This window comes from Triturus cristatus, chromosome 7 (genome assembly GCF_964204655.1).
Source record: "Triturus cristatus chromosome 7, aTriCri1.1, whole genome shotgun sequence".
Taxonomy (NCBI): Eukaryota; Metazoa; Chordata; class Amphibia; order Caudata; family Salamandridae; genus Triturus; species Triturus cristatus.
This window is the reverse complement of record NC_140590.1, coordinates 1,714,676,737-1,714,690,838: the sequence shown is the minus strand read 5'-3', so window position 1 is coordinate 1,714,690,838 and position 14,102 is coordinate 1,714,676,737. Positions and strand designations below refer to the sequence as shown.

The window sequence follows — 14,102 nt, the reverse complement described above, 5'->3', positions numbered from 1 at the left end:
TTTTTGCTTTTGCTATCCTGCCTTATAAACACCATCTGCCATATTATGTCCCTGCACTTTTGCAAACAGTAGGAACATGACTTTTTGAATTGTGTTTACTGATTATGTCTGGGTAAGAGAGCAAACAGGGGTTAACACTGTTCATGTAACATAGACCTTAACAGCAGGGCCAAAATGTTGGCAGGGACTTTGAGACAGTTACAAAAATATAAGAAAAGGCTACTATGTGATTTCATTACATTTATTTAACTGAAATCACTGTAGATTGCGTGAATAATTGTGTGCAACTTGACCTAAAATGCTCTTAACAATACAAGGTCAAGTTCTTAACTGCCAACTTCATTAATGAAAAATGTTCTAAGGTGCCATCCCTTTTTCTTGCTCTAAACCTCCCCTGTCAAACTTTGCAAATAACATGATTTCCTTGATATAAAAAATAAAACTGATAATAGATCTTTTAAGGCGTGTAATCAGTTGCTCAATTACTTGTCACCAAAGGCATATGTGTGTATTGCTCTTCTGTTCAGATTTCCATACAATGCCTTCCAGGGTCAGAAGCATACAATTCTACAGGATTGTACTTTTCCTAAATATATCTTTCTTTCAACAAGGCTAGACCCCTTACTTCTTCACAAACATTGGTTTCTACTAACACACCTTTCAATTTGTGTGTGACAAACACTGATATCTTGTACTCAGTGGCAACTGCATTTAAGTATCTGTGAATCAGACGCATTCCTATTATGTGCACTGATTAATGATTTTTCAGAGATGAGCAGAATCCCACTGTGTTCAACATGGCACTCTTTGTAAATCATAGATCCACATTCGTACTGATGGACCACCCTGTCTACTCCAGATGTCGTAACAGACAATCCACTGAACTGTGCGTGGATGAAATTTGCGAAAGCCCTTTTTGTGGATATAGTATGGGAAGTTCGTTGTCTATTCCATTAACCCCCATTATTAGAATTGGGGGTCTCTGGTTGGCACAGGTAGGCACTTGTGACAAGCAGGGACCCTCTTGTCTAGTCAGGATAAGGGGATTACCCTCTTAAAATAACCCCTGCTCACCCTCTAGGTAGCTTGGCGCGAGCAGACAAGACTTATTTCAGAGGCGTTATGGGTTAAGCATTTGTGAACTCATACAGTAATCAGGTGACCCACCACAAATGGACTCCACACTAGGATTATCAAAAATAAGTATATTTTATATCAGGCTTAGCACAAGACCATATAACGACAGACGTATCCACAATACTATGAGCAATAAAAGAATTCTTGTGTCAAGCGTATCTTAAAAAAGTCTGTGCGATTCGCATTCCTTGGTTCGGTCCTTACGGTGATGAAATGAACCCAAAGAGTCTGACGCGCGCAGCGGACGCTAATGTCCGATGCGCTCAAACCCGGAGTGCGAGTCGTACACAGTACCTTAGATGGAAGAGTTTGTCAAGGACGAAGCGGTGAAAACAAAAGCGTTGCACGCGGCGATGTCCTTCTTTCATGGTGCGAGCTACGGCTCGTGGAGGCCCAGAGTCGCGTTGCTTGAGGGGACGGTGCTTTGTGCGGTGCAGTTGCTGTTCGTTGCGGCGTATGAGCCGTACCTTGAGAGTTGATGCTCGGGTAATCCTCTGAGAGCGGTGCGAAGCGGACTGTACGCTGCAGTGGTGCGAGAAGTACCCAGCCGCTCTACGCGCCGCAGTCTCCCCACATCAGTGGCAGGGTGCGCGTTGAGTAGTACGGTTCGGAGGGGGGAAAGCGAGGTGCGGTGCGAAGTCCTTCCCTCACGTTGCGAGCTACGGCTCGTGGGGGCCACAAAGTCACGTTGTTCGGGCCGGACAGCTTGGCTCGGGCTTCCCAGTGCACGCATCGACCTTGATGAGGTGCACACTTCTCTCTGCTTCAGCGCTGCGGGGAGAACAGCGTTTTTCAGCAGCTCCTCTCAAGGCGGGTGAAGTCCACTGGTTCTGGGACTTCGTTCAGGGGGCAAGCTCACTCACAAGCCCTTGGAGATCTTTAAGCACAAGTTGGAAAATAAAGTCTTTGTAGTCTTTCTCCTCTCCTTCAGCAGCAAGGCAACTACTGCAGGCCAATCCCCCAGGTCAGGGACAGTATTCCTCCTTACAGCTTTCCCAGTTCCTTCTCGTCGGGCAGAGGTTTCTTCTTGTCAAAGCAGGATCTAATTTCTTGGGCTCAGGGTCCCAATACTTATACTGCAATTCTTTTGTCCTTTCAGGCCAGGGGGCCTTTGCCCAGTTCAGCCCAGTTCTGGAGTACTTTGTTTAAGGGTTCTGGCTTTTCTTTTCAGTGTGCAGGGCAGAGACATCAGACGCTCCCCAGGGGGTGGAGCCAGCATTGTGGTGGAAAGGCACAGCCCTATTCAGAGTCCAGGAGTACTCCTCCCACCCATCTGGATATAATTTCTCTATTCACCACCTGGCTGCCCAGCCTGTCTCCTGGAATTCCCCAGCCCTGTCACTCACAGAAACCAGACAGCAGATACACATCCTAGCAGAGGCGGGCTGAAATGGTTATGCAGCAAAGACCAACTTTCTAAAAGCGGTATTTGCAAACACAGAATATTAAAATAAACCTTACTAAAAGATGTATTTTCTTATTCTGAGTTCAAGCATACTAAACTCAAATTTCTACCATGTTCTCTGAGTCTGCTGGGATTATAGTGTGTAATAATTCCAGCAGCCCATGCTGGCCTATGAAGAACAGATAGCCTTGCAATAGTGAAAAACGAAAATGGCTGTAATTCACTATTAGGACATGCCACACACATCAGGACTTGTCCTACCTTATGCTTACAATGCACCCTGCCTTTGTGCCTACCATAGGGGTGACTAACATGAAGTTAAGGGAAGGTTTAGGGACTGGCAAGTGGGTGTACTTGCCCAGTCAGCATGACAGTACCAGACTGCACGCAGGCTCTGCAATGGCAGACCTTAGACATATTTTACAAGGCTGCTTCTGTGGGTGGCACAACCAGTGCTGCAAGCCCACCAGCAGCATTTGGATTTACAAGCCCTGGGCACTCCTGGTGCACTGTACTAGGGTCTGACAGTAAACCAAATAAGCCAATCATGGAATCCAATCAATACAGCAATTTACAACAGGGAGCACTTGCACTGTGGCACTGGTTGGCAGTGGCACAGTGCTCTGAGCAGCTAACACCAGCAAAAACATGAGGCACAACGACAAAAAGTGGAAGGGAAACCCAAGGTGCCAGGTCTAACACCCATGGTAGCAAATACCTGCAAAATATTTCTGAACACCCACAAATCTATGAGTTCTTTGGTTATGCAACAACACTATGCTGGACAATCAACAAGAAACAAACCATTTCCCACCCCATGTCACATATTTACCCCAAGAGATTGGGATTGGTGTCAAAGGCACATCCAAAGTACAGGCAAAAATGTCCATCGATTCAGAAAATTAGTGCGGGATACAGAATTTCCTATTGCACACATAAGTTCCACTTACATTAGGGAAAGCTTTGTAAATTCTTGCCCAATGTTTTTTTTCTTTTCCTGTAAACACATAACATGATCCTTTTAGATGAACCTGCAACAATTGCTATGCATTTATATGCTTTTTTCTTTGATGTAGATTACATGGAATATATGTAGTTTGTGTTTTTATGTTCAATATATTCTTCACGCAAAAAACCCTGATAGATGGCTAACTTTAAAAAAAAAAAAAGAGCAAACTGATTTCAAGCTAAAGGTATCCCTCTTAAAAGTTAGAATATAACTTTATGTATTACATGCCTTCCTGTGCAAACTGTACTTTTACGTAGGCAGAAAAAACACAAAAAATTAACTTGTTTCTTGTCCATCTTTTTCCTTGTTTTGGCTTTTTCTTTTTCAGAAAAATACCAAAGTTTATATTTCTTTTTTTTAAGTCAATTATCTGTATTTTGAATACGACTTTAGATATATCCGTTGGTAGGTATTTGGACTCTCGTTTAGATTGGCTCGTGACCTTGTGGCCCATGGTGTTGCCGAGGCACTCGCTAGCCTGAAACACCTGCCACACCCCCAGCGGGGGTTGACTCCGTACGAGCAAGGCAAGAGCCAGGGTATGGACAAATGAGGGGGCGTGCACAGGAAACGTTTTTAGAGTCTAATGGAGGAATGTCTCTGACGTGAAAACCAGCTTTAATGCCCACACCAGCGTGGGGCACAATGGCGGTGCACTAGTGCGGGGCCAAAGGCAGCTGACTGGTTTCTGCTATCTGCAAGTGTTATGACTGCACACTATTTCCATTTCCAATGTGTTTCCTTGTATGAGCCAGAACCGCCATGTTTGTTTTGTAAAGTTTGTCATTGAGGTGTTTTTCTTCCAGATGTAATAAGGTCGTCCTGCCTTCCTTTGTCCTGAAGTGGGCATGTTATGAGCGTCATCCATGGTTTTTGACACAAAGTCCCATCTGCTAACAATGGTAGACAGGGTTTTGCACCAAAAAAGAATGCCTTTTTGAGGTAGTCGTTAAAAAAGATAAATGCTTTAATTTCTCCATGTTTTTCTGACTTTGCATGTGTGATGCAGTGTACAGTACATATCCAAAGTGGGTAACGTATTTCAGTTTATATAAGCACAGTATTTTGTACTGTACACAATCTATCCTACGTATCACACACACATACACCCTCGTACTACGGGGCAAAGGTATGTGTGTGGCGCTAGAGCAGGATAGCCCCATATCTTAGTAGATATAGTACTGTCATGCTTTCTTCCTCTCACGCAGAGCAGTGCAGTAGCTTTGTAACTGTGCCACTAGCAATAAAAGCGCTACAGTTGCTCTGACGTCAGGCTGTCAGTGATGGCCGGTGCAGGAAGAGTGGTGAGGCGGTGGAGGTAATCGACAGATGACGACAAGGGAAAATTAGAAAAAAGAAAATCACTTACCTTGCACTTGCAGCATTCCTCAGTCGGCGATGCGACTTGTGCAAAGTATGTGGTTATCTTTTTTAAAATTGTATTTTCCCTCGTCATCATCTGTCGAGTTTCCCCCCTCCCCACCGCTCTTACATGCACCGGCCGTGACTGCAGGCTGTTGCAACAAAATCATCTAGCGCTGTGTGCCAGATAGCAAGCTGAACCATTACCATTATTTCATAGATACATTAGTTTGCCTTCATCCTTCATGCCTTAGGAGAGAGTTTTATTTCCTTAAACCCTTTATTTTTTTCTGTTTCTAGTTTTTTGACATTTTTCAGTACATAAGACAGTTTACCTAGTTTTCTCTAAAGTTGAATATAATATTTAGGAACTCAAGATGTGACGCCTCACTGTCTTCATTACCTGTGACCTTTTGGATTTGTACTCAGCATTAGGATTTATTCAATTTTTTCCGCCTGCCAGTCCACCAGGTCAGTGTATCCCTGGATATTGTGTGACAAAACATGTTTTATCCGACTGCGCGTTTCTCTGTACTTGAGGAAGGAATATAGCATGTCAAAACGCATTCTATTACATTGCGTGCTTTTACAACGCGGTCGTTATAACAACCTCATTGTTAGTACACGATACCTTTACATCGTAAGTCATTAGAACGACTTGCTGTAGGGGGCGCCCTCGACTTATGAATAGTATTATTTACTATTCCTACTCCAGTTTGCGCAACAGTAGGGAAGGTGTTGGAATTCATTTCCAATACCTTAGCACCCCTTACAGCAAGTCGTTCTAATGACTTGTGATGTAAAGGTATTGCCTACTAACAACGAGCTTGTTGTAACGACCGCGTTGTAGTAGCACTGCAATGTGATGACAGCGTTGTAAACTCTGTTTCCCGAAGGAAGTGACCTGATTAGGGTCACTCGCGACCACTTCACAGCCTTCCATACAAGTGAAGAATCGGTCAGACAGGAGAGAATAGAAACCAATATATTTATTCAGATACACTTGAGCGGAGCCCATTCTGCCCAGTCTCTAAAGATTGCTGCAGAGTGACTGACATCAGCAAACATGGAGATACATTATGTACAATTCAGAACCAATGAAGGCACACCCATAATGGAATTTTCCAGGCAGGTGAAGTTTAAAAAAGGAGTACAGAGGATAGGTTTCAATTCTGAGGCCGGGCACACACTATCTCTTGCCCAAGGTCACTCTGTCCGTGCCCGCCACTAGACTAGTGGGAGAAGGCCTCTATCTAGTGGGAAAGGTATGTGATAATAAGAACAGTGTATTCATTAGTAAAGCAAGGCCCAACCTTGGAGAAATGAAACTTTCCACAACCCGTTTTCACAAAGAGGCAAGAAGCAGTCTCGAGCATGGTTCAAAATGGCAACCATATATAAAATGGTGCCGCAAATGCTAACAAACATAGAATAATACACAGACAAAATAAGGAGAACATTTTAATTCCAAAAGTACCTTTCCCTATGATGTTATAAAATCGCTAATTACTTTCTGTGAGGGAAGCCCGATAATTTAAAATAGTTAAAATTACTTAAGCAGTTTTTGCTCCAAATTATGGACACCAAAAAATAGTTTAAAGCAGCAAAACATGTCAACTTGTCTACAGCATAACCAGGAAAGTATATTGTTATTCACTGTCTTTCCATCAATGTGCCAAATGCCCATGTCATGTGTGACACTCTCAGGTACTTATGGATTATTTTCTAACAGAACTGTGGATTCTGGCACGTGTTTTTCTTCTTCCATTGTACGTACGTCTCAAAGCCCAGCATACAAGATTCTGCAGCTCACAATTGGAGGACTGGCAGCAAGTGTCACACATGTCATGGGCCATGTCAAAGTGTCACTGCTGTGCAGGAAAGTTCATGAGCTCTGGGCTCCTCACCACCCCTTGCACATCGCTTTATGCTCCTAAACCACGCATCATTTGATACTATCCTGTTGCTCAACAGTTACAGTTACACGAGGCACAAAGAGCTATGTGCATGCAAAGCATCCAGTCCTCCCTTGATACACAGCACACGGTGCTCCCTGGAGGTGAATCAAGTATGTTACCTTGAAGCGGTATTGCCAGTACTTCTCTGATGCACATCACCCTATGTGCCCTCCTGCAAAGAGTTACGAATGACATGGTTGATACTTACACTGTATGTGCAATGATGTATGTATGTTTGTGCACATGGGTGCCTCTATGTCAGCTGGACTCTATAAGATGGGACGTGTATAGGTGTGTTTTCCTTAGTACATGTATTCATACTCTATATGCACTCGTATGTTGGAAAAGTCTATGTACATACACTGTACAAATTGCAAACCTGTTGGCTTTGTCAAGCCTTGCTTGATTTAGCTGGTGGAGGATCATCAATGAAGATGGATGATTTTATTTACAAGAATGTTTTGGCAAATGTTGGACTGACATGGTGTCTTGACTGAAGGAGTAAACACGTATATCTTAAGATAAATTGATGTTAAGCGGTGAGTACCATGGATGGTATATATTCGAAAAGTGACAATGTTAATCCTGTCCCATATTAAGTTGTTCATGGTGACATACCATGATGTCTCTGTGACCAGGGAAGCTGCGCGTAGTTTATGTTTTAATGACAACAAGAGTCAGAAGGAGCTTTTGGTTGGTTGTGATTTAGTACATCAAGTATTGGACTTTTTGCTTTATGCTTGTTCTTTATGAATCTTCTATGCATTTTGAGTTTTTTTTTTACCTCATCTGAATTTTGTGAGCATTGAAGGTTTTTAGTAAGATCCAGTCCATGCACAATGACGAGGGTTAGGAAGCCATTATAGGCCTTGCCCAAGCCACCCTGAACAGAAACACCTGTGAATCTACTGAAGGCTCTGCACTAGCTCTGATGGTCCTGTGCATACCCATGCCTCCCTCTCTCTTCAAGTAACACTTAGGAATCCTGGTTTCTAAGTACAGCCCGCCTGCCTTAGAACACTCCTCAAAGGGTCTGGACCTTCCACCCGAAATCTGAGATCATTTCCATGTATAACCCACTAGGTTGTTCCAGCTGTGGTTGTCAAACAATGGATTTCCTGTTTTAAAGACTCTGCACCTTCACCTTTTTGTGACGATCTGGTGGACTCAATGCATCAGGGAAACAGTCCACGTAGCATGCCATAAAAATTAGGAAAATACTGTCCTCCAGAGTGCCTCTGTGTGGTCTAAGGTGTCCTGAAGTGACATCTTGGTCTCCTTTAAAACAGTTGAATTCAAAACCAGCTGATACGAACACACACTGAAACACACACGTACACGCACACACCCTGCCAAACTCCTGCAGCAGCATCGTTAATACTCTTTAATACTCTTTTATATCCTGTTTATTGTTTGTGTTTATTCTGAAATGATTCCAATCTTTGTTTTGGTGGGCAGCCAGATCATACAAAGATGCTCATAGTGTGCAAATCCTATTAAATTGGACATTGCAGCAGCATAAAAAGGCTTTGAAGAAAGCCGTGGTGCAGTGTAAACATTAAAGTTTTTGTTTGTCTAGGCGTGGACTTATTTTGGACTCAGGCAGGAAAGGAAGCAGAGCTGTGGACTGTACCAGAGCAGGGGACAGTGGAGATCTTAGCCATCATCCTTCAGGCCCTCCTCAGTCGGCAAGACATGAACAAGGAGGATCTCATGAAAAGTTCCCAGATTGCAGGTGGGATAATGCACCAGCAGAACCCCTGTGGAGGTTATGCCACCACTCTGGTAAGTGAGCACTATGTACCTGAGCTGTCTGAGACATTGCATGCTCCAACTCATGCTTTAGTGAACTGATAAATGTGCCACATTGCAAATCCAGTCTAATATTACACCAAACAAGCAAGGATCTTGAATAATGTCACAGCTATATGTGTAGTTTCCATAAAACCATAGACCGGCATTGTGAATTTCAATGGAAACAATCTGGAATGTAAGTACTAAAATATGATGCAAGTGGAAATGTAAATTGCTTCTCGTGCATGCAGGGGTGAGTCATGCAAATCATGGAGCTGGTGTGCTGCAAATTCAACCTCCTCTGGGGCTGATCGAACATGGAGTTTGAGTGCGGCAGCTATTCACCCTAGTGCATCAGAGTTGGGGCAACCCGCAATGCAAGCAGCAATTTTTCATTTGATGCTCTTCTAAAAAGTGTAACCTACAACACTGCATCTCATCCCTTCAAAGTTCGTTTGACACTCCGCCTAGATAATCTGTTACAATCAGTGGATGCCAGGCAAGCTACTTGTCATCTTGAAGCAGCTTTACTCCTCTCCCCCTATTGACAGAGACGTGCTCCTATAAAATAGCCTTGCCATCTAGGACTTGTTTGCTTCACCAGTTTTGCCAGTAGTATGTGACTTTCTTGAGAGGTAGGGGGTGTTTATTGATATTAACAATGGTGTCCTCCATACCACATTCTCAATATACTCGATTTGCCTAGCAATACATACCTACAAATGGAATATTTATCACGTTTATCATATGGATTTCTGATGCTTCATAAATGTCGCAATTATCAGAAAAGTTAAGCAACAAAGCTGCTATGTGGTGAGGTAAATGCCTCATCCCAAATGACACGCAGCGTTGTTGTCTGCAGTTACACCGTAAAGACAACATTCTTCAAAGTTGGTCAGTATACTCAAAGATTTGCATTTTTCAGCCCTCAATCCCTTTAACACTATTCATAGATTTTTTGCTACTGACCAAGTACAATAGTAAATAAGTATGAAGGAGAGAGAGAGAGAGAGAAAGACAGAGGGAGGGAGAGAGAGAGAGAGAGAGAAAGAGAGAGAGATAGCGTTTGCGGTCAGCCCCCTTCTGCCATCGGCTTTCTGGTGCTTTCATGGTTTGCAATTGCTTGTAAGGGGTGTAGGGGTGTCCATCAAGTCAAAGTCATGGCATTTTGAGAATGACTGCATTGTCTCATTTGTGTTCTCATCAGGTTTTTTCCTGGTGCATCAAGTACTCTATTTGTTAGACTGCTGATTTCAAATGGTGGTGAAGGTTATAAATGCAAGCCTGAGTGTATTCCTGAATGTAATTTTTTTGCTTGCAAAATTAAATTTTTTTGTTTCTGAAGTATGGATTATTTTTGTGTAGGAAGTGAATTGTTTGGATGCATTCGCCTGACATAAAGGCATATTGTTTTTCACTACTCACTCGTATTCATTTGTTTTACTCTATGGCAAGAGTATCCACTGAGCAATATTTTGATTTGTGTGGCTTCTAAGTTCACCTTGTAAACTTTATCAACTGAATTCTATTTTTGACACTCTTCTCAGAGGGCACAGCTTAGCTCTGCTACTGGAAAGGGGACATCATTCTACCTTCCATATTCTTGTAGTCTCGTGTTATTTCATTATGCTATTTTTTTCTAGAACAGCTGAGAGCAACGCACACACACACACACACACACACCCATGTACCTTTTCTGAATTTCCCCTTAGAAGTAGCCTGAGATATTGTCTTTGCCACTGCTTTTCTTTTTACGTGTTTAACATTTGACCATGTGTAATTTTTTGTCCACCTTAGGACACAATGGAGGCTCTCAAAGCCATCTCAAAGTTTGCTGCCAGAACATCCAGTGAGAGCAGTGGCATCAATGTGACTCTGACCTCCCACCAAGGGTTTCAGCATGTCTTTACTGTGAATAACTCATCGCGACTCCTGCTACAGCAAGTGAAGCTCCCCAGTCTGCCTGGGAAGTATGAAGTAGAGGTGGAAGGCGAAGGCTGTGTGTATGTGCAGGTGAGTTGACTGGCTAATAATAGACAAACAGATATTGGCGGGAGATTTTAAGGCTGCTTCTGTTGTATAAACAAGATTTATTTTTCATATCAAGAGCCTAGAAATATAAAGGCCTAAGACTAAACAGCACGTTGAGTGATGGAATGAAGGATTTAATTTCAACCATACATTGGTTAAGTGAGACATCCATTACAAATGTTAAAACACCTGAATATTTGTAGGGTTACTAGAACAGAAATATACCTAGTTGTATGACACTACATTGAAGTCAGGAATACTGACCTACAAACATATTTCATTCACTATGTCGTCATGGTAAGAATATATTTACTATTCTTACCTCCAGGTCTACTTACCTAGACCTACAATGTGCTGTAGTGGTTAGATCAATGTCTGGATTTGGAGTATACCACGTAGCCAGATGCTCAGAGAGAGACTTAAGATATGAATCAGCATCATTTACATTCATTCATGGCGATTCCTATTGTGTAGAGACATAGTGTTCCCTAAATTGGCTGTTCAATAGTTGGCATATGTTGTTACAGAACCTGGGAGCATCCCCAACCATACAACATTTGGCTATATATATCATTATGTCAATCCCCTTATCCCAGACACTCTGACTCACTGAATACTAGTCTTGGGCAACAATCCTGATCTTTGGGGACCTAGCCACTGGCTGGACTCCCTTGGAGCCTTGCCCTCTCTGTCTACTAAGGTCAAGAATCTATGTTTTATCATTGATAACAAACTTTCCTTGAAGCCACAGGTGTTTAAGGTTACTGCTGTTTGTTTTTCAGTACTTAAATGGCTGAAAAAGATTCTCTGGCTAATCCCCTTAAAGACACAGAGAACAGTCACTCAGGCTCTGGTAATGGCTAGACTGGACTATGGCAATGTGCTGTACCTAGGAGCAGACAAGACTTCGATGTGAGGCCTCCAGACCATTCAGAATGCGGCTGCCCGGTTACTTTTTCAGCTACCTAGACTTTCCCCGTCTTGTCTCTGTTCTAGGACATGCACTGGCTAAAGATTTTTTAAATGAATTGATCTTAAGGCACTTTGCTATATGTTCAAGGCCAAACATGGCCTAGCACCCTTATACATCCAGGGACTAGTGACTCTTTATAAGCCTACGCGGTTGCTGAGATCTGCTAGTCACTCGCGGTTTACCACATCTAGGTATCGCTTAACCCGTATTAAGGGACACTTCGCGCTTTACAAGTCTGCCAAATAATAATAATACTAGAGTGTGTGCATAAAACTCCTCATGCCACTGTGAATGCCACAGAGCACAGATGGTCCAGGAAAAGAAGCCTTTCTGTCTTGGTACTTGCATGGATGACTGTGAGAGAGGAGTGCAACACAGTCTGTGCCATCGACAATTCCTGTTTTGAACAATGCTAATAAAGAACTAGATCATTTGATTATGGCTGCTCATGGAGTCTCTATTGTGGTGGAAAAGAGCGGAAAGGAAGTGATCACATGTAGTGATGCTGACTTAAGAGATCAATGAACTAGCAGTGGAGCCAAATTTGGTTTATTATAGTTTTATGTAAACAGTGATGATATCATATTTTGCAAAAACTAAAATAAAGTAATAAAACATTCCATAGTCAAAAAGATCTTGAAGACTGGGGAAACATCAGGCCCGATTCACAGAACTAACTTAAGACAAAATCCTAAACTTACCACTTTTGGTATTCACAGAAGTTAGGATTTTGTCTTAAGATTGTAATAAGACAAACTTAAGACAGACTTAAGACAGACTTAAGACAGACTTAAGACAAACTTAAGACAGACTTAAGACAGACTTAAGTTAGGATTTTGTCTTGAGTTTGTCTTAAGTCTGTCTTAAGTTTGTCTTAAGCCTGTCTTAAGTCTGTCTTAAGTTTGCCGTAAGACAAACTTAAGACAAAATCCTAACTTCTGTGAATACCAAAAGTAGTAAGTTTAGGATTTTATCTTAAGTTAGTTCTGTGAATCGGCCCCATCCTTCATACACAAATAGAACATTAAACATATTAAGAAAGAGAAGGTGAATGGAAATTACCAAAAGGTAGAGCGTGATGGGCAGTCCGCCTTGTGCCATGAGGGCATCTATTACTAGACCACCCTAGATACTGTAGCCACATGCTAGTCCTACAAGTCATCTAGTTATAGCAATGTGAGGCTGACATATCTTGGTGCCATTAGGCAATAGAGGTAGCTGCCTCTATGTTCTTGTAGCAATTCCTCGGTAAGAGTTTTTTGCTCTTTTTTATATTTATCAATATTTCCTACTCCTCTATGTTGGGCTACAGGCTGACTTTCTCTTCACCCTTTTAATCCATTTTAATCTACTTTATTTTTCCCTAGTTTTCTTCCTAAAATAAATAACATTTAGCCTCTCAAGACTTGCATTTTGGAAATTGGAGTGCCCTGGTCTCCTGTCCATGGAGAGGAGACCAGGGCGCCTGGTTCAAAAGCACTGTACATGGTTTGGTGGTTGTTAAAATGAGAAACAAATGGGCACGGAGACGTGGCAATATCCTGAGTAGAGTAAGTGTGGCAAGCACTGGTGTGACGAGTTACAAAGCAGTAAAAGAGGAAGCATCCTTGATCCGTGCATGAAAATGACCCAAGACTCACAGGTAGCTTTTCCCACCATTGAATGCATTTTCAAAGTGGGCTCTTTAGACTCTAACAAATGTGGCTCTATAGAGGGTTACTGGAAGAGAGATTTTCCCTAGTATTAGTAAATTGCAAGGCCTCTGCATAGAAATGAAGGAACATAACATTTTTTTGTTTTATCAAACTGACAATTACTAGTGATGACATTTCAAATAGGCTCAGTTTGAGGATTCAAAATAGGATCCAACAGATGGTACAAAAAAGATCTAAAATAGGATCCAACAAGAGATCTTGATTGAGCACCAGTTAAAGGACCTGCAAGGAAACAGATAAAGGATCAAATAAGGTATTAGTAGAGGACCAACTGCGTTGTTACATAGAGAGTCTGACAGAGGGCAAAGGATAGAAGATCAGCAAAAGGATCAGATAAAGGATCAGGCACAGGAACTGTTAGTGGGTCAGTGAATTACATTTAGGATTTTATATTGAATACAATAGGACATATGATAGAACGGACTTGAGCCAATAGGGTATCTGCCTGAGGATCGGTGAGATGACCAGACACAACACATCACTGAGAATCAGCAAGGTGACTGGATGCTGGTTCCAGAAGAACATAAGATATTCAACCGGATGGAGAATCAGATGAGGGCTCTTGCATTTTCATTTCAAGGTCAATTTTAGTAGAATGAATGTCATTCTGGGAAATGGGAAGACTATGATAAATCCCCAAAATTAAAAAATGTGTTTTGAATTGACTCTTCGTTTAAAGGGCATAATTTAGGCTCATTAGAAAGAAACATTTTTATCT

The 14,102-nt window shown here is 42.1% G+C and overlaps 1 protein-coding gene across 1 annotated transcript in view; it reads left to right on the top strand.

Annotated features, from left to right (window-relative positions):
• LOC146812862 (alpha-2-macroglobulin-like protein 1) overlaps positions 1–14,102 on the top strand; it is a 315,131-nt gene that overhangs the window by 242,843 nt on the left and 58,186 nt on the right. Inside the window, exons 29-30 of the mRNA XM_085619933.1 lie at positions 8,451–8,656; positions 10,463–10,678. Of these exons, the coding sequence (XP_085476059.1) occupies positions 8,451–8,656; positions 10,463–10,678 (422 nt within the window). The remainder of the gene's footprint in view (positions 1–8,450; positions 8,657–10,462; positions 10,679–14,102) is intronic.